A 25,834-nucleotide genomic window follows, 5' to 3' on the forward strand; every position below is an offset into this window, starting at 1 on the left:
TGCAAAGTGTTTCCTCCACCATTCATTCTCTCTCTTAACTACACAGATCGCCTCGGTCGCCTCTGACACAAAAAGATGGAACACAGCCGCTAGCCATCACTGCAGCTTTTTATTTGAACTCTCCTGATGGTATTATTTTCCACTGCCTGTTTTGAAAAACCCTGTAATTTTGTAATAGCTTTCTTCATAATAATAACCAACCCTTACCCCACCACAAAAGCTGGTGGCTCGAACAATGGATGTACAACACACATCTGGATCAGTCAAAGAGGCTTTGATCTCAATGCATTGGACAAATTAAAAGGCAAAGCGGAGCCCTCATCAGTTTTTTTTTTTGCTGAATTACTTCTTATTCGAGCATTCTCTGAAACATATCGACCCCAGATCTCTAACCAACTGTTTCTGTCCTGTTCAAGTCCAGCACAGACCACAGAGTGAAGTGTGGACAGTTACCTAAAGAGGTGTTAGTTTCACCTCTTGAGAACTGCGAGGTGCGAGGTACCGAACCCCCAACTGTTCACAGCAACTTGGCCGCTCATTACTCCACTTCTCTTCATTTGCATATCTGTAAGGCCTTTGTCTGTGTGTTTGACCTCAGGCCTGTAAACTTAAAGAACCAGTGTGTGGGATTTAGTGACATTAAGCTGATGAGATTTCACAACTAAAACCCCAAAACACAAAATTCACAACAGCCCAATCTACAGCCAGTGTTTTTTTTGGAGTCCATGGAAGGGGGCCATTGCATCTATAGATATGACACTCATTAAGATAACTAATATTATTATTATTTTGAAAACATAAAAACTGACACACTGGACCCTCAAAAAATCCTGGAGTTCCACCGCTTTTTTTTTATAAGATTTTTTTTGGCCTTTTTGAGCTTTATTTTGATAGAGACAGCTGAAGAGTGACAGGAATGAAGGGAGAGTTGGGGAATGACATGGGGAAAGAGCCACAGGTCGGATTTGAACCCTGGCCTGCACGGCAAGGACTGAGCCTTCGTACACGGGCGGCTGCTCTACCGACTGAGCTAAACAAACCCCGGCTTCAGAGTTTTGCATCATCTTTTGTCCCCATGCTACCTGCATGGATGGACAGAAACCCACAGACCTAGGGCCTAATATACTCTAAAGGGATAACTGTGGACCTGCATGTGGTCTTATTTGTACTGCATTAAGTATGTGGACCAGACGATAATATTTACATGGACCCTGGTGGCTAAAATGGACATGGAAAGCATAATTACAGCTTTGCATCGCCTGAGCTTGTTTATGTAAATGTTTAAATACTACAAGCAGCAGCAGCATTTAAAACGCTTAAAACACAAAAAAGTTTTTTTCCGGTTTTGCTGCTGGATTATAGATCAGCAGAACTAAAAATAGAGCATAGACCGCATGGGTGTTGTTGTGGTAATTTATGATAAAAGTCTGTATTTATGTGTTAGGACAGAGTGAAGGGGGCAGACATGAGGTGGTGTGGGAGCTGTTCTCTGGAGACAGAGCTGGGAGGACCTAGTGAAGTGAAAGACCCCGCTGAGGGTCGTTCAGGCCTTTACGACAGTGCAAACAGCCGCTGGGGGACATCATTAGGACAGGTGGGGGAACATTAGAAAGTGTGTTTTTTGTCATTAGTGCAGACATGGAAATCGGAGGTAAAGCCTCGTCCCTCCCCGTCGCCTGTTTTCACTCAGCCGTGCTGGACTGCTGTCAAAACCACGTGAAGGTAAACAAAGTTGTCTGGCGTGTCGGGGCTCAGTTGTTTTGTTTCATTGTCTTTCTACCGGGGTCACTGCTATGCACATTTTCAACGACGTGGCTTTTCTGAGCAATTTCCGAGATATCACCGAGGAAAGTAAAAAAACTCTCAGGCTCAAAGAAAAAGTGTGAGTCAGTCAAACACAACATTTCACTAAGAATACAAAATGACTCTCAGTAAGAATGCAGCAAATAAGTACTGTGTATAAAACAAACAACAGCCCAATTCACATTTATTGAAAGAGCAATCCACCAAGCGGGCACCTCAGGGCCCTTAAGCACTCTCCATTATTGGATCACTATTGATGTGCTCTGTGATGTAATCTCTCTGCCTCGTTTGTCCGACTCACACCCCACATATCTGATCAGTGCAGCCATTGTGTGGACGAACTTTTGTCAAGGTGAGTTGAGATACAAAATGTGAAACTTTAAAATGGTCTGCAAATGTTACCACTCGATGGAAAGACACAAAAGGAGTGGAACTAGCAATTCGCTCTGTGGGGCACAATTAAGATGAAGAGGTATGAGTTGAGGGTAGATGTTTAAAGGAAGCCAAACATGTTCAGCTGTGCCAAACGGTTTGACTTCACTTAGTGATAGGAGGAGAGAGGAAGCGAAATGAAAAACAGCCGGGAGGGAAACAAAGAGTGAAACAAGGATACAAGGCTGAGGTTATGTCAACAATCTCACAAAAAAAGATCAAAACCAACAATGTGTTTGACTCTCGGCTCCAACTGAAGATGTAAATCTTTGAAACAGTAGCCACTGTAGCTTCACTTCGCTTAAAAGAGGGGATATTTTATTTATTATTCCACATTGGTGTTCCAGTGAGTTTTGGGGCAGCAGGTGGGATGTTCACGGTAATGATTTTAATAGTTCTAGTTTTTGGACAACAATGGAGCTCTAGGGCAAAGAGGAAGATAATAAAGGCTCTGGATACATTCACAATGCTTATTATTGCTGGTTTGGCTATTTTCATTGGATTTTCAGTTTTGTTGGCAATAAAAAATATCCAGACTATCCTGTTATGATACCTACCTCACAGTTTGTGGCTGGGAAGTAAAAAATAAGAAAATGAAGCGAGTCAATGCTATAGCATACATCAGTTTAAAGAAGAGGAATTTGCTGTTGCAGAATGCTAATGAATGCCGCACCTGGCTTGTCTGGCCTGGCAAACAAATAACCCTTTTTTTTTTTTTTTTTTTGTCAAACGTTTAATGAAACCTAGACTGAGCCTAGACAAGCAGACACTGATTTTCGGTCATTTTGGCAATTTGCCGCACCCCTTTCCACCCCAGCTCAAACCTGTTATCAGTGTCAGTCAACAAACTTCCTAAAGCTCAACAAAACCAGATTGAAATGGATTAATTTTTGTTTTTCCCCCTCACTGGCACACAGTTCAACTGAAACTTAATGAACCTTCAAGGTTGATTCAGTGCTGCAGTAAAAGCACGAACACACTTTGGCTGAATAAAACCTTAGTCACAAACCTGTGTACTGCCGTGAGTCATCTCCATCCTGTCGAGGCATGAGAGGTTTCTACACCAGTCACCTGCACTGTACATTAGTAACAGTGTGTTCATTTGTAAAAAAAAAAAAAGGTGGATCATGTTGTAAATTCAGGTTTCAGCAGCACATTATCTCATTCACGCTAACACAGTCTCAAGAGGTTTACGGGCGCTGACATCAGATTTTCCTCGTATTTGTTGTCTGATGATTTTTCCCAATCGTTAATAATAGTTGGAATGTTGTGCCTTCAAGTGAAAGGTCAGATGGTCAAACAATCTTCTAATGGCTTTTGTGCCACACGTGCAAATTCCCCTGACTGATCAACATGGCAAGTATGGACACTGACATGACATTTGTTTGATTGGATATTATTCTGCTGGTCCTGACAGCCCCTTTCTTCTGTTTTTTTCCACCAGATGGTGAAACAAGGGTTTTTCTCCCCTCAGCCACAACAGCATCAGTGAGGTCCTCGCACAGCCAGGACCTCAACTCAACACCCAACACCTTTGGGATAAACTAGAACAAGCCAGACCTTATCGCACGACATCAAACTGGAAAAACCATTTCTGTTTGCGGAGTCACTGTCAGTTGAAACAGGAAAGGCACAAACACAAACCCCACACAAAGTTGGAAGAAGAATTTTTGTCTCAGATGTCGTGATACGCTGAAACGTTGAAGATTTTTCCTGTTAAACCCAAACCGTGAAAAACAGTCCGAGGTGCTCAAGGAAAAACATTTTTTCCCCCATGTAATGGAGCTTGGGAGATTTGTGAATCTCCAGTAAAAGTTGGAAACAGTCTTGTAATCTGAAATAGTCCGATCCTGTTTCTTCCATTTTTAGAAACATCACAAATATCAAAAATGTATGAAGTCATTCATGTTTGTCTGATGTGTCTTAGTTCTAATTGGTTCAAAAGTGCAGCTGCTAGACTTTGAACCAACGCAGGTCACAAGATTAAGTCTTTATGAATCTACATTGGTTACCAGCACTACACAGACTGGCTCCATTTTATGCTTCTGAATTATTGTGCCACCTGACGTCGGCGAGGTCTTTGAGGACTACCAACCAAAGATTAGTGGTGGTTGACTGAGCGTTTGCAGTCATGGCTCCCACAACTTTTACTATTCTGTTTTTATCATTTTTTTGTTATTTGTAGTTTTTGTGACTTGATTAGCATAAATGTTTTGTTTTTATATCGCTATTTCCTGTTTTTTAATGCTTGCATTGGACAGCGCCTTTTCACTTTACTACTTAAACAAGTTTATTTACAAGTTTATATTATTATGACGTGGATCCATTGGAAGACTTTTGGAAGCTAATGGTTCCATTATGAGAGAAAGCAGCTTTTCTTCAGGATTTTAGGTCATGTGCAAGATGTCACGTACAAAAGTCTACAGCCTTGATATTAGAAAGATTAACCTTTAACCCCTTTTCAACCATATTTCACCCTGGGCTTGTCTGTATGAGTAAATGCATATCAAATACACCTGCTTTTGTACAAAAAAAGTTTGTTTTAATGTGACACTCTCCAGCTGTTTCAACATCTCATGTCCTCCCTGCTTTCTCTGACGTCTCTCCATTAGAACAACTCGCCTCCCTATCTGTAATCCTTTGGTATACTGGCCTTAGGGTGTGGACAAACAGCAGAGCTACCTGGAGATTAGATGACGAGGGCAGGGCTTGTAGCGGCTTGTAGCTCAAGCGCTAATGTTGCGCTAATTTGCCTGAACATCAAAGTCAGCAGGAGACTCGGCTGCAACTGTCAAACATGAGCCCTCACATACCTGAGCGTAGTTACAGGCCTTTTACATCTACCGTTTTAGCTTTTTCTCCACAAGTGCATACCCTTTCAGAAAACGCCTGAATGACTTTGTGAGTGACCTCAATATGAAGTTTAATTTTCAAGCTGTGCCCTTTCTGCAAAACACCAAGCTTCTGCACGGCTCGCTCTGCTCAGACTTGCAACAGTGCATTCAGAGATATCTATCCCTGTGGGAAATAACACGCTGTTAGGTTTTACAGCTGTAGTAATACACCACAAATCAAAATGTAAATCTGCCACAGGGACACAGCGACATACAGTATACAGACGTGTCGAAACAATTTGTTAAAGAGGAGAACGCAGCAGTCCTCCAGATGTTTTATATTCACAAGGGGAGTTTATATCAAAATGTAGATCAATCATAAAGGAGCGAGTGGCCCGTATTTCTGTCCAAACCACTTGTAAAATGGGAGGATGACACCGTGCAGACTGATCCAATTACATCCTTCATCCCAGAGTTACTGTATATGTGCCGCTTTTCGAGAAGTAAGATTTCCCCCTCGAAAAGCTTCCCTTCATGTTTACAGGGCCAGAAACCACGGCAAGAAAATGAATGGGTGTGTATTGGAAGAATGGAGAAGGAGAGAAATATTCGGCGAAAAATAAATTTGTAACCTGCGATTGAGGCCGCAAATGTCACTCTACAGACATGATTACCACTCTAAATGTAAAAAAAATCAGAGGTGGTCGCAGTGATAACACTGCTGAAGATGTCAGCTTTATAGTTTTGGGGTCAGACACAAAGATGCGCCAGCAACATGCAACTACTCCCATGTTAATTTGAGAAGAGAAATTTCCAAAAGGAGCAGGGAGCACCTGTTCTTTAGCTTATCTACTAATGTTAATAACATTATGTCATGTCATGTCATGTCAACAATGTTAAAAGAACTTTTGTGTATAAATTCAAGGACTTCCAATAACAAATGTCTACTATTGAACTCATTTTACAAGGAAAGCAGAATATGTTTTGTGTTGTGTGCGCACCACTGGAAATGTATGCTGGAAACCAGTATAAATATTACTGGTGATTGTTTTGCATGGTCAGTTGAAATGTATTGCTTTTTAGTGGACAATGATGCTGCTCATTCACTCTTAATTACCTGTTTTGGGATCCACATCGAAGTACGTGCGATGAGATTCCAGCATCTGGAAGGAAAGCATCCCCTCAGAGGAAGTGTCCGCATCTGTGGCCGACACCTGGACAACGGACTTGACCTTGTCCACGTTCTCCTGGACTGAGGCGAAATACACCGGCTGAGAAAGTTCCGGAGCGTTATCGTTAATGTCCAGGACCTCCAGGAAGACGTGAGTCCAGGAGATCAGTGGTTCCGTCCCCAGATCAGTGACGTAGACAGAAAGCCAGTATTGAGGCTTCATTTCACGGTCCAGCGTCTCTGTCGTCCGGATCACACCTAAAAAAGGGTGGGAATACAACAATGTATTCGCTTGTGAACAGCACACAAGTATTTACTTGTTTCAAACTTGCTATTGTGCCTCAGGAATTAATCTCTTATCAGCCTAATATGTAACAACTGTAAGCGCCCTGGAGGAAATATCAATCACCACGACTTTCATCTAGCTGAAGTTGCCCCTTTTGCATTTTAAAGCCTGCATTGGTGCCCGAAGGCTCAGCAGCGGCACAGATGATACATTTGTGTTGCCAAAACGTTCTCAAATTCTTCTGGTATGGAAGAAGATGGATACCATGGGGCAGTTATAGCATGTTGGGGTTCTTAAAACGAAGCAGATCAACTTTTCTGCACATACTTGCAGTTTAAATTTGGATATCCTGAGGGAAGTAACACAGAAAAAGAGATAGATTTCAGGACGGGTCCATTTTGACAGCGAACGCTATTTGCCCTGATTTTATCTGAGCCCTAAGTGCAGCACCAAGCTGATGGAATGCATTACGATATGTTGAGAGGTCGCAGGATATCCTCTGCAAAGGAAATACTGATGGATCAAATAGGGAAGAAAAAAAAACACCTTTAGCCATGCCAGAGGAAATATCACTTTTAAAACCATCCACGTGTCTCATCTTATCGTCACCTAAGGGGAACTACACGAGGATGTATTGCTGGAATCTGAACATCTGCTGAAAAAGACTGTGTAGATAAGATCGGAAGCTCAACAACCACTTTTAATATCGCTTGCGGTGAAATTGTTTTACTAATAGGAGATATGATCTGTATGAGCAGTTTAATTTGTCTATAACCACAAGACTTTTAATTAGTTTGCTAATTACTTCATAAATTGCATGCACTGATGTTTAGACATTTTGGGAAATGCATATTTGCTTATTTGAGTTGGATAGAATTGATGCCGTTATCATGTATGTGAGCTAAAAATGAAGCTACAGACTGGAAACAGGCGGAAACGGCTCATAAGTAGCAACATTTCTTGGTTGGGAAAAGTAACTTTCTCAAGTCGCTGCTGGTTGTCAGGCTTTTTCTACTTCTATCAGCTTTATTAATCACCCATGCCAGGCCAACAAGGGCACCACAACCGAGTCAAACTATATTAAATATATAAATCTGTTCAAACTAGATGTTTCAATGAAGAGTGCTAGTGTAGATTTACCTGATTCCTCGTCGATGGTGAACACTCCAAGACCGGAGCCTTCATGGATGTGGTACCTGACAACTCCATCTCTGCCCTTATCTTTATCTGCAGCTGTCAGCGTGACAACTGACGTCCCCACTGCTGCATCCTCAACCACGCCGGCTTCGTACACAAACTCGGAGAACACGGGCCTGTGGAGGTTCTCATTGACATCCAGAACTTGAATCTCCACAAAGCAGGAGGAGGAGAGGGAACGAGGGAGGCCGTGATCGACGGCCCGGACTGTGAGGTTGTATATCGGACGTCTTTCAAAGTCCAGCTCCCTCTCGAGGGTCAAGGCACCCGTGGAGGGGTCGAGATGAAAGATCCCACCCTCTGTATTCTTGAGGTTGTAGGTTACAAGGCCTCCGCTGCCCAGATCCAAGTCAACGCTCTCGAGCCAGACTAGGAGGGTGCCCACAGGTACATCCTCTGGAACTTTTATTCTGTAAACTTTGGGCACAAACTTGGGTGGATTGTCATTTATATCTTGCAAAACCACCACAAGGTCAATTGTGGAGAACAACTGAGGGCCGAGTTTGGCTTGGTCTCGGGCTTCGATCCAGAGGTCATGCCTGGGTGAGGTTTCTCGATCCAAACGACCCGTAACTGTCACCTCGCCAGTCATTTCATCAATACTAAACATGTCAGTGGAAGACAGCAGAGAGTATTTCACATTCCCGCTTGTATCTAAGTCAAGATCTATAGCACGAGCTGTAAAAATAATGGAGTCCATCTCTGTGTTTTCAGGCACACGTATCACGTACCTGGGCTGGTCAAAAACTGGAGGATTGTCGTTGACGTCCATGACATTCACTGCGACAAACTTCCATGCGGATATCTGCGGCGTTCCCAAATCATAAACAGTGATGTTTAAAATGTAGAACTCTTTCCTCTCTCTGTCTAACGGGCAAACTAACTGAAGGTCACCAGAGAAAGTGTCAATGGAGAAACAGCCATCCTCATTCCCGCTTGATATGGCGTACACAAGTTTACTATTAAACCCAGTGTCGGCGTCTTTTGCCTTGAACTGAACAATGGTGGAATTCAGTGGATGGTCCTCAATGAGGTCAATTGAACTCGGGATGCTCAAGTCAAACTTTGGAGAATGTCGGTTGGTGATGTGAATATCGGAGAATGTGTCTTCCTCTTGATTGGTTAAAATGGGTTTGATGGACTCTATCAGTTTGTCAGTGAGCTGTTTGAAGATGCCTGTTTCCTGACAGTGGACCGTTGCATCGTCTCCCCGGTTAGTGACAGTTATCCTGACAACTGAAGCTTCGGAGTGATGTCTGCCATCAGTGGCTACAACTCTCAAAGTGAACGAATTTGCTCGCAGAGGAATCGGTTGCTTGAGGGTGATGGCTCCTGACACAGAATCAATAGCAAATACTTGGAGCTCATTTCCTGACTCGATGACATACTTCAGCTGCTGCAGCTCATCTAAATCGATGGCTGACAGCTCAGCGATCATGTGCCCGACGGGGAAATCTAGAGGCACAGTGGTGTTGCAGCCCACCCGCTCAAACAGAGGGATGTTATCGTTGATGTTGTTCAGGGTTATCGTCACGGGACATTCGCTGACCTGACTGAAGGGGCTGCCGCTGTCAGAGGCCCAAACTCTCAGGTGATAACGCCGCTTCATCAGCTCGTAATCCAAGTGTTCAGAGGTTGATATGACACCTGTGAACGGGTCTATTGTGAAAGGTAAAGGGCCTGAGTTGGCAATAGCGTAAGTCACAAAGCCGTTTTTGCCTTTATCGTCGTCCGTGGCTGCTACTTTTAAAACGCTGCTGCCAACAGGGCTGTTTTCATCCAGTGTGGCCTGATAAGAGGTTTGGGAGAACTGTGGGCTGTTGTCATTTTCATCCATTATTTCAACCACTATGTGAGTCTCAGCTTCACCGTGATTGGCCACTACATCAAACTCATAACGATTCTTTATCTCATAGTCAAATTTCTCCGTTGTTATGATAATTCCTGTTTTGGGATTTATCTTGAATTTAGTGCTGTCTGGATTGTTTTTGATACTAAAGGTAACATTATGAGGAATAGAGTTGACCGAAACCTTAACTACATGAGTTTTAGGAGGTGAAAACTCACTCAGTGTGACAATGTAGGTGTCCTCAGAAAATGTCAAGGGGTTATAATGATAGGCCGGGACATGGATTTGTGTAACTGGAGAAAGTAAACTTGGGAAACTCCTGTCTTTAGCTTGAAGGGACAGGTTAAGCCCGAAAGGACTTTGAGACCAGATAATCCGCTTTGTAGAGATCACTTGGAAGTCACTGCCCTGTGCACCTAAGGGGATTATCTCAAAACACTTGTGGGGATCCCCTCTGACAATATTAAGGGATTCCACTGGCTTAAGTCCTGCTTCCACGTGGACATTGATAGTTACTTTGCCGTCCGTAGATACTGTGGGTTTGGGGGGTGGTGTGATAACCGGAGACCCTATGGACATCTTTTGTACGTTTACTGTAACCCTGGCCACATTACCAAATTTTTGAACACCGGATATCTTCTTCGTTCTGTCCTCAGCTAAAACAGTAAGGTCGTATCTCTCTGCTCGGGTGTGATTGAGCTTCTTGACGAGGCTGACTGTGCCTGTGAAAGGGTCGACGACAAACGGATGAGCTCTACTGGTGAAGGAGTAATAAAACTCAGCATTGCTCCCAATGTCGGCGTCTGTAGCGCTAACCCTAACCACACTTGACTTGAGTTGAGTGTCCTCCCTGATTGCCACGTTGTACGAGGCAGGATAGAAAAGAGGCTTTAGGTCGTTGGTGTCAAGCACCTGGACGAACACCTTTGTCTTCGCCTGGAAGTCAAAAGTGCTTTCAGTTGCTTCCACAGTGAGCATGTAAGTGTCCCTGACCTCCCTGTTGAGGAGCGCCGAGTTACTGGTGCGCGTTTTGATCCTGAGAAAGCAGAAATCCCCAACTTTAACTGCCTCTGCTTGAAAAAGCCCATCGTCATCACCTGAGACGACATTATATTTGATTTCCCAGTACAGTTCTGTCACTTCAATGCCCATCTTCACCGATGTCTCAATGTACGTCCGCGGGGCAGAGTTCTCATTGATGGTGGCGTTGTAGAGATGGTGCGTGAACCTCAGCGGCAAGCTGTCCTTCTCTTTTCCCATACCCTTCTGACATCTTGACACATGCAGGAGGACTGCTGCTAAAGCAAGGAGAGTTGTTCTAATAGCTGCCATCTTTAGTGCCTCCATGAAGATCCTCAGATCTGTGAAAAGGACAGAAAGAGAGAGACAAATAAATTTAATGGAACACACAAAAACCCGGAAGAGAGAAAGTTTCTTTGAGTAAATAGTGTTGTCTGTATTGCTTCTATACCTGCAGAAAAACATGTAATGCACACACAACTCTTGCACCGACACTATTTTGTAAATAAACCAATCATTTCCCCTAAGCTCCACAAAGAATACAAAATGGACACAGAATACACAGTGACACAACAGCCGAGGGGAAGCCTGTGGCGAGGTATCTGACTCCTGTCCCGACTTGCCTTGACCAAAAAAAACAGAAGGCAAAGCAAAACAATGCTTTGTTTCGGGACCAGAACGATGCCTCCAAGCCTCTTCAGAGAGGCGGCAGCCAAACTCCTTCTCCATAATTATTCCTTTGGTGGCCAAACGCAGTGTAGTCATCAAAATTATTACTTCTAAGCCTTTGTCATCACAGAGCTATGCGGGGGGATTTGTAGTTTGATGACTCTGTATCATGTCGATGACAGTGGGTGGTTCAGTCCTGATCCGAGTGTAAACGGCTGCATGTGTACTGTAGGTTTCTGAAAGTTATTGATGTATGTGCATTAGATGTCCCTGGAAGCATGAGCCACCAAATTAGTGCTTTGATATTGATATTGTAGTATCTGTTGGAATGGCAATCTCTCTTTCACGAGGGTGACCTGACCTAAAAGGTACCGTTACATGTTAAAAATAGACACAATTGCTAACTGTTTACTAAAGTCGAAGCGTCATAGATGAAAACCACAGCCTCATTTAAGTCGCTCATAAAACATGTATTAAATGTTCAGTTAAAATAAAAAAAAGATTTTCTTTAGCTTAAGTTTTTCCTTATCTCAAACGGATGGACTCAATCAATACAATCTAGACTTGCACATTAAAATCTAAGTGGCAATGAAATCAATTTTTTGATCTAGTCTCACTTTCAGTTTCCCCCCAGAGCACATTCACTGCTCAGGAGACTGTCCTGTCATATTTCAAAAGATCCTCGCTTCAATCTCATCCTAATCAGTGTTATGCGTACTTCGGTATTGTAGCTCAGCGTTATCAAAATCCCAGGAATATTTGAATTCCTTGGCAAACCTTTTACCTGTGTACAGGTACATTTTGTTGACATCCGTTGACTGATAGTGAAAGAACAAGGCGGGGAGTGATGAGTGAGATGTGGGGCAAAAATTTGGCACCTTGCTCTTTCTACAACTTCAGTAATCAGTAAGAGGTACATGAAGCCCAAACACAGTTTTATTGGTAACCTTAACCCCTTAGGATTAATGCAACTGCATATAATTAACCCATTGGAGCATACCCACCCTTTGCATTTAATGGCAAATAAAGCCTAAATGTGCACACAAACATGGATGTAACATAAATTAACATGAGCCCAGTTGATGCACAGCCACACCGTGCCACTTTGATTTTCACAACACCCAGGAACAGCAGAAAGAACCAGAAGGCAGAACACTTTGCCCTTCACTGCCACTCTGACAGAGCTAAAAGCAACTTGCACAGAACAATCTGGAGGGCAGAGATGTCGGCCCCAGACATCAGAGATGATAAGATATCTGTCATGCCTTTTCTCTCTGTCACTCACTTCTCTGCAAAAACAAGCTTGTTCAGGTCGTATTATGAAAGAAAATTGTGCCCATTTTTGCCACTTCAGTCTCTGCAGAAATGTGAACACACAAAGAGGAAAGACAGAAGATGCCTTCGTATGTGGCCATAGTTCTAAAATATGCTTTATTGGTGGTCATGGGGTCCCTGTGGGAGCGATAAGGCCCAGAATGTTCTTGCTGCTGAAAGGGCCTCAAAGTTATGAATACCAGTGTCATATATTAGGTAAGGGTAGATAACGGTATAGGAAGCACTGAGAGTTCAGGTCTGTGTCTCCAGGTAGACTGGCGCTGGGGGTTTCAGTGGAGGGTGACAGGTATGTGGTGGGGTTTTTATCTCCAGTCAGTGCACTTGGTGACAGATAATCAGATTACAACAGTGAGGGTCACTTTTGGGGTTGATAACTTTCATCTGGGAGGCTGGATTAGAATAGTAGTCTTGCAGCTAGGTCCTATTTTAAGTCAGGGACCCTTCACATGTGGTACCCGAGGTATTCCTTCTAGTCTCAAGATCTCAATACAGATACCTCAGACTGCAGAGCTTACTGCATGAATGCATGCAAACGTTGAGTATTTTGTTTGCCAGTATGTCTGGTTCTCAGCATCAAATTTCACACTGATCTCTGTCTCAGATGTATGGATCTACAGGAGTGGTATAATGAGGTATAAAGTAATCCTCAGTGCTTATCCCTGTGGACAGAACAAATCTGCTTAAATTCAAATGTCTCAAACGGGGATTTAGCAGAGATATTCTTCCTAAACGGTAACTTTAGGTACTTTTCAACCTGTCTTCAACATGTTTTTGTGTCTAAGTAACTAACAAGGACAAGAATCTTTGAAATTAGTTCAGTATTGAGCGAGACCGCTTCTGCAGCCGGCATCCTTAATCAATGTGCGTCCACTAAAAGTGCTTGTTTTGCCTCTGACAGGTTCAGACTGTTGTTATGAGTGTCTGACATTACTGAAATGATTCATTATTTCTGTTGAACTAGAAACAGCAGTTATATCGCTGCGTCCATCGTGGCTGCCAGACCTCATTAAAACTCGACAGAAACAAAATAAAACTCACCAAAACCTTGTTTGTCTAGTTCTCTGGCTCCACACTTTTTCTTTTCTCCATGCTGCAGAAAACGGACACTTTGCTTCTCACATCGGTAAACAAAACAGGACTGTCTGCATAGTTATCACTCGGTGTAAGTGTCTAAGTGAATGACTTTAAATTTGTCACTACAGAGCTACAAAGGAAGCCCCAAATGATAACAGAAGCGCAGGTGTTCTTCATAGTAGAGATCCAACAATTCCCACCATGAGCAAACACTGTGGCACCGGCAGTGGCAAGGAAACATGGCTCAAGGTGGGCAGCCACCTGTTTCAACCCAGTGGGTTTAGAGATGGAGAGAGGTGGAGGTTGGTCGGGGGGACGAACAAGGAGATGATATGAAAGAAGGAAGTCTCCCAAAAATTGCAACAAAAGCCATGAGTTTTAAATATTTTTTCTAATAAATTAACATCAAATTGGCAGCACAGAACATACTCATCGTTGCCCAATTCATCAAAAATAGATGTGTCTGATTTAGGGGGGGCTCATTTACATAACAGCAGAAATTAAATATAATATTCATAGTTATGTTTTCATTAGTGTATCATCACCTGAAAGTAAGAATTAGTCTTTTTTGTTACGCTACAATGAGACTTTAATATCTACAGATGATGCAGGTCTTCACCATGTACAGTAGCCCAAATGGGACAAACTGAATACTCCAGTGTAAGCGCACTACAACACATAAACTGCACCCGACACATCGCAGGTATTACTGCATGTATTAAAAATTGATCAGCCATCAAAAGAAACAAGAGATATCTTAAAACATTTATCTTACTGAAAGAAATTTCACATGACCCAGTGCTCTGTATAATTAGCTCTGCGTGAGGATATGGATCATCGGACACTATTTGGCAACATCATAACTCATGAGACACAAATATTTGCTTGCGTAGTGTTTCCCGTGAGGCTGAAATGAAGGTAAATCAGCAGCTAGAGGCTTTAGAGAGCAACCAGAGGGAGGTCATTTAAGTGGGAGATGAGGACGGATTACACTCTGATTGAAAACAGGAGAAATATAATGAAATCCATTCGAATCTAATGAACGCCGCAACAGACGTGTAATGAATCCCACAAATCAGCATTACTTGCCTCACCATCACGTTCAAATAGTCGTACTTATCTCATACACCACATACAGATGTAGCTATGGTGGAGGTTCGCTTTTCTTGGTTTCCTTTTCCTAAACTGGAGATTTTACTTTTCTACCAAGGCAGTCACTCCTACACCTGACAAGTATTTGTAAAATGTAACACTGTTGTGATTTTTTTGCCACTTGTGAAAAAGCTTTTTATGATTCCGCTGTGAAGCCGGCGGGTCATTCCGGAGTCGTTAAACTTGGCTGAACTTGAGATTGAGACTGAAAGGAAACGTTCATGTTTTCGTCCAAACATTCGGCGCTGCAGGGCGAAAACCTCAGGCCATTACTGCTGTTACTGAGGTCAGGTCACGCGTTCAGATCTCGCTTACACCCACATCGCACGCCTCCCCTCCTCGGTGTCTGTTCCAGGTTGCAACCTGCAGCCACATGTTCAGCGCCCGGCTTCCTGGATCACATTTCGCCATCACCCCTATGTCTCCCAGTACAGACAGAACAGTATCTGCAGCTTTTTTATTTTTTCATTTCTCGTCGCCACTACACCTCTGTGAGAGTCTGACTCTGCTGGAAACTCAACAATGTGGAAATCTACAGCAGACTGACGCAACTTTAAAAACACAACTCAGGGAAGTTTGGCTGTTTTACGTTTGCTGGCTCTCTGCTCATCACTCCTCTGAGGAGTGTTTCTAGGCAAGCGGACCAATACCTGCAGGTCGATATTATTAACCTAATCATCTTTAATGTAAGGATAGGTTTATAATTGATGCAAGAGTCCTGCCATGGTACCCACGGTGTACAGCGCTCGAAATCAAGTGTGTGCTGGGACAATAAAACTAGTACCCAGGACACAAAGACAACGTGTTTGGGACAATCCTGGGACAGCAGGGAAATGTATCATGAAATGACTTTAATTTGAGTTTATTGGTTGTAAGGTGTGGTACAGCTGCTGCTGTGGGAGAAGTTTGAAGCTCTGACATTTGATTTATAGTTCAGTGTTTGGATTATACCCATTATCCATATCATGACTTCTAACACTGCTATCAATCATCCTCCAATTACATCCCTGACAGTCATTTTGTTATTTACCTTGTGATATAGAGCAATGGTGATAAAGAGAAAAAAAAAGGGAAGACCCCTGAGGCTTTTTTCAGTTTGGTTCAACATCAAGAATCTGCACCAGCATCACACTGATTAATCACAGCTATGTGTATATGCTGCCACAGAAGCCTCTTCATTGCAATTAAATCTACGTTTTTGTCAACAAAGTCTGGTTACATAGATTGTCAAACACACTGTCTTAAAGGCAAGGAGCTTAGCTTCTATAGTCCTGTGTGCAGTGAACTGCTTTACTGTACAACTATACTTCATACAACCCTACATCAAATGATCCGAACTATCCCTTTAATATTGGTACTGGCACAGAAAACCCCAAATCAGTGACACGCAAAATACTTTTTCAAACTATTGATCTGGAGCTTCAACAGAGAAAACAGTCTCCTCCTCAGGATTTATTCATTAACTAAGACAACAGGTGTGCTTTGTGTTTGTAAGGACGCTCCTCTTAAAAGGAAGTGACTCACTGAGCGGGACGTGATGCTGCGTTGACTGACTCTGTTTTGTGTTTCCAGAGGCCAGAGTGAGAGATATTAAAACTGGACGAATTGTTATTGAAAAAGAGAAATACTTGAGATTCAACTTACTCCTCTGTTTGATTCATCAGGCGTAAAATTCAAGCACTTTTTAAGTAACATTTCCAGACTGTGGAAGAATTACCACATCTAAATCCCTTATACCCACAGCCACGTGTTTACTCACACTTAGCAGCTGTTCGTATTAGCTTTCATTGTTTGTTTTGTTCTTGAATATTTATCGCTTGCTTATTTCCGGGGTTAGGGATCAACAGAAGACTAATCTAGCTGTGAATGAGTCACAACACAGCGAACAAATATGAAGACGGGATTGTCTAATTTCAAGAGTTTCGGTTTACGTGATTGTTTCCATGTGAAACACCAGATTAAGATGAAAGTCAAGCACATTTGAATTCAGGCCTTGAAAAGAGAGTTAAGTAAACTTTCAAAATATTGTACGAACCCTGATTCTTGTAAATATCAGATAGTAGTAGAACTTATAATTGCAGGACTTTGTGTGCGTGTTCATGATCGTTTGAGTCACTCTTAGTCATCAGGCCTACACGCAGAGGACTTCACTCGATGTACAGGTAGTCACTCATTTCCTCTGATGACTATTGCAACACAGACAAGTTGGATCATGGATCCATACAGCTGCCAATCTGGCTTTCTAACCCAGGGCATTTTTATAATGGGAAGACAGAGAATGTGGTTTGATCTCAAGAGAGCCAACAGCACACAGCAGCAGGCCCCATCAGGCCCGTTGGCATACGGGTAATTATCCTCATGTGTTTGTACAAAGGTTTTTCACCAGTAAACTGTGAAAGTGGTCTCATAAGGGATTTAAAAGAGTTCGGGTTTTTCCTTTTTTCCACTGAAAACCATACGGCATTATCCGTCCTCTTGCTTCGTCTCCAGCTGCATTCAAACCATCAACCTGTTTCCTGGTTATTGTGAAGCGATTACACCCCCCAGTCTCCAAAAAGAAAGGAAAGACGAGGGCGCTGCAGGACTCAGCTGAAATATAATATGTAAAGGTGGCTTCGGTTTTGGATGTGGGCGTTTCACACAAGTCGCTAAAAAAAAAAAAAAAAACAGACGGACCAACGTCTCTTTCTGGAAACGAAAATACGGGTTTATTTATCTGCCAAACATTTTTTGACATTACAAATATTTGTATTATCATGCAGTAACCCGAGTTTCATCCTGTTCACCTACAGTGCACCTCAACTGATAACACGACACTTTAACACCCACGAGTTCACATTTATAAAGACAGAAGACAGTTGTATGGATATTTACCAGCATTTTAATATGTTTGTCAACAGCTATAACTCCTATAATCAGCATTTTAATATGTTTGTCAACAGCTATAACTCCTATAATCTACCAAAATATGAGCATGAACTTATAAAATGTCTTCATGTTTATGTCAGTATTAAATATTTTATAATTATTCATATTTACTACATGTTTTATATGAATTATACATCTTTCTATCTTTAATTAAGTAGAATTATAATTATTAAAGCATTGTTTTATTATTTATAAACACTCCATCACTCTATATGAATCCTAATGAAGGCCATGAAATGCAGCTGAACATGTAAATAATTTACACAATCAAGGACGTTAATTAGGACATTAAATGTTACTGATCTGTTACCATGTCTGATGTGTCATTCACTAACTTTTCAGACAAACCCAGTCACTTGAAAATGTGTCGACAGCTGCTCACAAACAGTCGGACGGGCCAGATGGTTTGTTACATTGAACCATCTGAGGAGTCGTCCTCAGAGACTGTTTGTAAAAGGAAAGGCACTTTTTAAAAAAAAATACTTGGCAGGTGATTGGATGAACCATCTGTCTGTCAGCGTCTATCACAGGCTCGGGAGTTAAAGGGGGAAGAGAGAAAACATCTTGTCCATTGAGAAAAGCCTTCAGTCAATAATTGTCGTGTCCAAGCCAACAGTTGCCTCTTGGTGTCGACACACCTAACCATATCTGCCAGTTGTTCCTTGTAGGACGCCAATTGGTGGTTCAGACACTTGAAGCATAGCCATGTGTTGAAATCAAGCCAAATAAAAGGATTCAATGTAAACTGCTGCCTTTTAACGTCATCAGGGCTTCATGACTGTCCTGATGCTGCCAACACATTTTCCTCCACGTGAAACCAAACTTGCTTTAAAACTTCATCTAATTTGCATAATTGCAAGTTCAATTTCCTCCCTATCTATAAAAAACAACAACAACAACATCCATAGTCTGTACAATCTACCAAGGTAATGAGTCTGTGCTGCAGTCTTAAGCCATGATGGATGGGGAAGCATTGCCCGATGTCAGTCTATTAAGTGTTCACTCTTGTATTATGGTTAAAAAAACACATAACTCAAATTTGCTGACTACAAAAGCACAATTGATGTTTCGCTCTTCCTTTAAGATTAACGGCGCGAAATAGCCTGAAAATGTCAAATTTGACAATTACGTGCTACGACGAGGTGTTACAGCAGCTGGTCCCATTCATATAAAAGGTTGACGCTTTGTGAGACGTGCATTTCAAGCCCTGTTTAAAGTTCTCTGGGGTCTGACAAAGGGCTTTTGCAGAAGTGATGAGCAACAACAATCAAAGGATCGCAGCTTACTGTATAAAACGAGTAAACTAAATATTCTGGATGTTGATGAGAATGTATCATTATAGTCACGATGCGATTGTCAGTCAAAGACTCTGCTGGCTTACAACTTCAAATACTCTGATCCAACCCACAGTTAGTATAAACAGGCCTCGAGGTTATGGATCTATCAGAGTGGGTACAAACTGAGTTAAGGGTCTTTTTCCTCCATCTCATCCTTAAGAATAATACATTACAATCCCCACTAATCCCTCTATAACTGGGAGCTTTCTGTAGACTGTCAGCAGTTATTCTAAATTGCTCATGGTGGTTGAACATCTTGTGTTATCGTCTACACAGTGTGAGGTCTTCATACCCCGGTGTCTCTTTTCCCCGTACACATCCCGTGTGGGATTAAAGTCCACTTTATATGATAAACCCGACAACACACTGCAACAGAGTGTGTTTATCATTCGGGCATTATACAGAAGATATTGTTGATCTGGAACACATCCACAAGTAACTCACTAAGCCTTATTGATTCGTGTTGGACCAGTTGTAGACGTCACCTACTGGTTTGTGGGCTTCCACTTTGAAGCCTCACCATCTGACTGAGAAACCACGGACACGCTGTGGTAAGAACCTTATCAATCACAAGGTGACCACGCCTGAAAGCATGGCCTGCTCTATTTTACTCTAAATGGTACCATCATTTATGAACATGAACATCATGCTGCATGGAAGTCTCGAAACTAGCAACGCTGAACATGAACACGTGAGGAAACTATCTAATGAGGTAATAAATCAAGGTTATTTTTCTATTACGGTCAATACAAATGCACAGCCGGTGGAGTCTCCCCCTGCTGGCCATTGGAAACAACATATGCAGAATATACCATCGAATAAAAGAAGCTTACATACAATTGGACTTATTTATGCAACCAGTGAAGTCGAAGTAAAAAAAATGCAGGTTTTAGGCACTTGTGCATCCCTGGCTTCTCTTTTCAGAGCTACACAATACATTTCTTTAATACCTGATTCACGATTGTAGTAAAATTTGTGGTTTCCTGCAGCTCTACTTGCATGTACCATCACATTTCAGTGGACCAAGAATGCTCCCACTGTATTCAGTCAAGAATCTGTTCTGAATTCCCACCTCGTGTGATAATTTCTGGCATTGCTTCAAAGTTACCACAGAAAAGTTTAAGAAGCTTAAAACCCCACTGTGCTCATCCAATCAAGTGTAAGAAGGGTTTATGCAGCGAAGTTACCCCCAGGAACTCGGTTAGCTGCTAATGTTTTTATGATGTTAGTGGTATTGCTTTTTATGGCAGGCGAGGTGGGGTGCCTCCACTGGAAAACGCTGCAGGAAACCCGGTGTTGATGTGTACAGGAACGGAACTGTCAATCATTTGTTTTACAATCTGCTCATCCCTAGACCACCATGAGAGAAATGAAAAGTGTTGAAAGTCAAATAAGAGTAGAAGACACGTTCTGCTCCCCGACATGTCTTCCTGCTTCCAGATACTGATTAAACTCAGGTGACGAGGGTCGGGGGTCACAGGTAGGAGCCTCGAGCCTCCATCATTCCTCTCCACTCTCATTTATGGCACTCGGCTCTGCTCTCATTTTATTACTTCTTCCTGCAGGACTGTTATCAGGGCTCAATGACTGACACTTGACCTCCGTCCTAATCCATTCATTCATTATACATTAGACATTGTTAGAGCCAGTTTCTGATGGGATCCGCAAAAGCCCACTTTACCCACAGTGCTCTTTAATTTTAATCTAATTTAGCAATTAAAGCTTGCATTAAAACATCCGTCGTATGACTGAAAACTGAAATTCTTTCAAAGCACCATCTGCAGAAACTCTCACAGCTAACGCCTTTGCAGCAGTGTAATTTAAGATCAGACCTCCTGGATTTTGTGAAGGGTGGGGTTACGATGTTAACCCCCGTCTGGAAGGGTTCGGGGGTTGGGAAGGGCGTGGCCTCTAACCTAACCTCTCACTCACAGCATGAAGCCGAGGAGATGCAGGCCTTTAACTGGAGCTGGGTGGTTTTATATAGGGATGAGCTAGAGGCTGCTCTGAGCGGCTCTGGTCCAGAGGTACTTAACCCTGTCAGGACTACAGAGTGCTGTAATGAAACTCAAAAGGCCCCGAGGACAGGGACAGAGTCCGTCTTTAATGAGCACGATAAAAACTTCAGCAAATGTGAGACAACATGCAAATATTACAGAACCTAATGTTTGACATTGGACAGTAAACTTTTGATTTATTTGTTCATGTAAGCATAATTTAGCTGCCCCACATTGCAGATATATGTGTCATATGATTTATGTCTCATGCACGCTGAAGCAAATGTATAACATAATCAACAAGGGAGTGTGTTTCTGCCTAATCCAGCTAATTAAACGACTCAGGCACTACATTATGTTGTTGTAAAAATCATATAAATGCTGATATAGCACACTCATTGAATTGCATTTGCAAAGTGTGTGTTTAATGTCTTGTTTAATTTAAGGTCGCCAGTGATCTGAGCTTTGATGGAGCTTTTCATCTCTGTAAAGTAAGCTCCTCCACACCCCAAAACTTTTATGTAAGACTCTTAAAGTTCTTCGAACTGTAGAAAACAATACGAGACGTGGTGGTGCACTGTTGTGGGCAGTCATAAAATTTCAATGTGAAGTCATGGAAATGTTCTGGGGATGAGATTTAAAGCGAGTGTGGGAAACACTGTGAGAATAAACTTGGATTTAGACAGAAGCGACTGCACTTTTTAACACTTTTAAACCACAGACTTTAACTATTATATTATAATTATAATATTTTATTATTTACAGTATGTGATCATCTCTGCATTACCATCCTGTACAGCACTCCAGCCTGTATATTTTTCTGGACTTCCACTCTCATGGCTGCAGCCTGAAAGGTTAGGTCATGTCATAGGTGGAAGGTTGAGTGGAGGGCTCGAGGTGTCCTTTATAGTTAAAACTACCCCTCCACACACACACACACACACACACACACACACATACACTCCCACACTCAAGGGGTCACTCAGGCCACACAGATACCATAATTACAGGGAGGGTCAGAGATGCCTCAGCAGTCCTCCCTGTTAGCAAACTCAGCCTGTCAGACATTCAGATGGTCCGATGCTTCATTTGGACTCGACTGTATGAGCCGGGCGGTTGGTGGTAGAGGGTGTAGAAAGGTGTGTATGTATTTTGGGTTTGTGTTTATTTGAGTTCAGGTGCTCATTATCGTCTTTCTGTGGCGAGTTTCATAACTTCCTTTGGAGACTTTTTACAGTTTACTTTCAGTCAAGCAATAAAACAGCTCGTATCCATATATCTGTTATGGCGGAGCTGTTCCAGCTAATCCTAGACCTTATCTCATTGACTCCAAACATCCGCGTCATCTACACCGTCATTAATGAAACTCAGCTTCTGCCAAGTTGGCCATCAGACAATCCAAAAAGCTTTTCGGTCCGACTGACTCTAAAATTTCAACATTTCTGCCTCAGAAACTTTGACTTGTTTTGAAAGCTAATTCTACTTTGAGCAATTACATCCCTATCAGATGTAAGGCATTTCTCCAGGGTCATGAAATTACGTGCTCATAAAGCTTAGACACGGCACGGCTCTAAGCAGCGCTCAGGTCAGACGCGGTTCAGGAAAACGAGTGAGTAATTTACTTTTCACACCGATTACATAACAACAACCGATGTGTCGCTTTCCATTATGGAACGTCACATTTAAAAGAGATGAACTGGTCAGTTCGTTCAGGTTATCATGGCGCTCATCCACCACCAAAACCACCCAACGCTTTCATAGTACACGCCCTGCAAGCTGGCCACAGTGGGAAGTGACAGGAGAGCGGTAACAGCTCCTGATTGGAGTCACTTGACAGAAGAGAGACGAATCGTTTCTTTTTCCCGTCAATTGCAAAACGATTTGGGTATATGTGCCATCATTGTCGCACATGATTGCACAATGTCAATCCAAACAGAAGAAATCAGCTTTCGGGAGCAAAGACATAAGAGGAGCAGGGAGGGACTCGAGATGTCAATTGCTGAGCTGCATGCGTTAACATGTGCCTTCACTCCTGCTCTGAGCCTCCACTCCCATGCTAACGCTCCGAGCTGAAACTGTCAGAGATGAAAGCTCACACACACACACACACACACACACACACACTGAAATAAAGTCAACTGCTTCACTGATTAAATTTCAAATCTCTCTGACAGCAGAAAACACATCATAAAGCACATTGAGAAGCTCCCATGCAGATCTCTGTTTATATATATATATATATATATATCCTGGTCAGTGTTTATTAATATTGCAATACTAAACAGTGGTGTTATTCTTCACAATACAGAGCAGTGTGAAGTGGAGTGAAGTAGCATGCATGGGTAGCGACAAGGAAAACTCACCTCAGGTCCAGTTAGGTGACTTATCCCGGGATATCCGTCTCCTCTCTCCTCTCTCACACTTCAGGGACTTAAAAAATCCTTCGAAAGGCCGGCAACAAGCAGAGTACTCCCATGGTGGTTTGGTGTTAAGTCCATGAAAACAAAGAGAAAATGTAGAGTAAAGAAAAATAATAAAAACACACACACACACACATACAGAGCTGTAGGAGTGTGTTCTGACTGCCGCTAACTTTAACTCCAGCGCCTTCTCAAAGGCTCTGAACCAAAGTGAAACACCTCAACACTCCCTCAGGACTCCTCATCTCCACCCACTTCTCACACTGTCCCTCCTCTCTCTCTCTCTGACACACACACACACACACACACACACACACACACACACACACACACACACACTCCTACCTTTCCATGTGCCCAGATTGTGGGCTGTGCCCCCCTCCCCCCTACCTTCTCGCCTGTGGGCTCAGGCCTTTGGGCCTCGGCCAGGTTCGTCGTGCTTCTAGGGTGTGCGCATATGTGTGTGTGTGTGTGGTGTCTGTTGACACTTTAAATCTTTTAAATTTTATCTCATTTGATAATGATAATAATAAATGCAAAAAGATTTGAGAAAAAACTAATTTTGTCACATCGTTAGTTGCTCAAAGCGAGTAAGTTAAATACAAACGCTGCATGTGAAGGACGAATATCTCCTAACTGGTAAACAAAAGGTCTCAAATGAGCAACTCGGTGAAATGTTTTTTCTTCCTTGGTACGGAGGGAAACTTTCTCGGCAGTGTAGTCGTAAAAACCCGCCTCCACATTTACTGACCAAAAACAAACAAAGCTTAAAGAGCCATCTGCTGAAACTAAAAGATCTGCAGCAACAAAAAGGGTCAGTTCAACTAAATAACAGACTTACCCAAAAAGCTGTGTCTGGCCACTGTTTGTTCGTCCCCCAGAGGAGTGACTGCAAACACAGAAACTATTCGTTTACACGCATTCAAATACAAATATGGCAGCTAAAAGATGTAAAATGTGCAAGTGCATTGATCATTCAATGCTTCCTTGGCTGCTTATGTGTTTGAGGTATCTGAAAGATTTCTGCCACTGAAGCCATTGTTTCTAGATTTTTGAAACAATGGCTTCTCCATTTGAATTTGAATGTTTTTTTAAAGAACAGTGTTGCCAGTTCGGCTCGTTTTGTGCCCAGTTTGGTTACTTTTTATTTATTTTCCCAGCATTAAATGTTTCAGCAAATCGTCCCTGTCTCGTCTCCAGTTCTTATGATTGAGGCTGACAAGGCACTGAGGTCAAAAGGCTCGACAGCAGAGACTGCAAACTGATTTTTTAGTTTATTACAACTAAGCTTAAACCATCGGACTATCCATTCTCGTGAATTAAGCCACTTTAAGGCTCTGATTGAGGATCCGCTACCAGATTTACTCTCGCAGACTCCACTATGAACAGTATGACTACAAACTAACAATTTTGGCATTTACAGTTGAATTATTAAATCACATCGCTTGTTGCTTTGCTGACCAGTCTGGGTGTAACCGTGTCACAGTCTACAGACTACTTCAAACCGTCTCACCTTAATAGAGAGGGGTAATTGGCTGTTAAAATTTAGTAATTAAAGCAGTTGTGTTGCTGTTGTGTAAACACTACAAATGAATTTAGTGCATGGAGCTCGACTTCTGGCCCGAGGCTATGAATGCGGTTAGAAACGAGAGGGGGAATGATGTGGGTGGTGGTGACGGTGGTTCGTAATCTATAGTATGTGACTGAATTAAGAGGCATTAAGTAATTTTAAGTATTGCAAAACAAAGCCGAGTCACGGCCTGTAGCAGCCTGCAGGTAACAAAAATCTAAAAGTCAGCCGATAACTAATACATCAGATTTAAGCAGGGATCCAGTACAAAGGTACGATAAAGAGTTAATGCATCGTCATGATTAAGAGTGGAATTAAAATAAGGATTTGTTTGTGGCACAGGGAAACACACAAAGGAGGGGATTGTTGTGCAGAAGCCTGATCAACGGCTGCAGATGATGGATATTAAGAGTCATATGTGCACCGGGGAGCAGAAAATCTTCTTTAATACCACGTTTATGCTTAACCCAGATGACAGATGAACAGATTTCTTTATTCTTTGAAGACCTCGGAGAGCAAAGAGCACACACTGTAAGAAAAGTAAAGTACAGTAAAAAACAGTAAAAGACTGTGAAATTGAAAACAGTATATCAGTGGAGTAGATAAATGGAATTACCCGAAATTAACAAACAGTGCATAACTTTAATTTTTACTGTGACAATATGTTAAAAAAACACACACACACAATTTTACTGTGGAAAATATAAAACTTTGGTAAAATGATCATACCTTAATTTATGGAAACAAGATGTTAAAACAA

General features: G+C 42.2%; 1 protein-coding gene across 1 annotated transcript in view; it reads right to left on the reverse strand.

The window, feature by feature from the left end:
• fat2 (FAT atypical cadherin 2) overlaps positions 1–23,756 on the reverse strand; it is a 101,785-nt gene extending 78,029 nt beyond the window's left edge. The window contains exons 1-3 of the mRNA XM_019260966.2: positions 23,448–23,756; positions 7,667–10,933; positions 6,187–6,498 (exon numbers count right to left, since the gene is read on the reverse strand). Of these exons, the coding sequence (XP_019116511.2) occupies positions 6,187–6,498; positions 7,667–10,919 (3,565 nt within the window). The 5' untranslated portion in view covers positions 10,920–10,933; positions 23,448–23,756. The remainder of the gene's footprint in view (positions 1–6,186; positions 6,499–7,666; positions 10,934–23,447) is intronic.
• Between the last annotated feature and the right edge of the window lie 2,078 nt (positions 23,757–25,834).

This window comes from Larimichthys crocea, chromosome I, assembly GCF_000972845.2.
Source record: "Larimichthys crocea isolate SSNF chromosome I, L_crocea_2.0, whole genome shotgun sequence".
In the NCBI taxonomy this organism is placed as follows: domain Eukaryota; kingdom Metazoa; phylum Chordata; class Actinopteri; family Sciaenidae; genus Larimichthys; species Larimichthys crocea.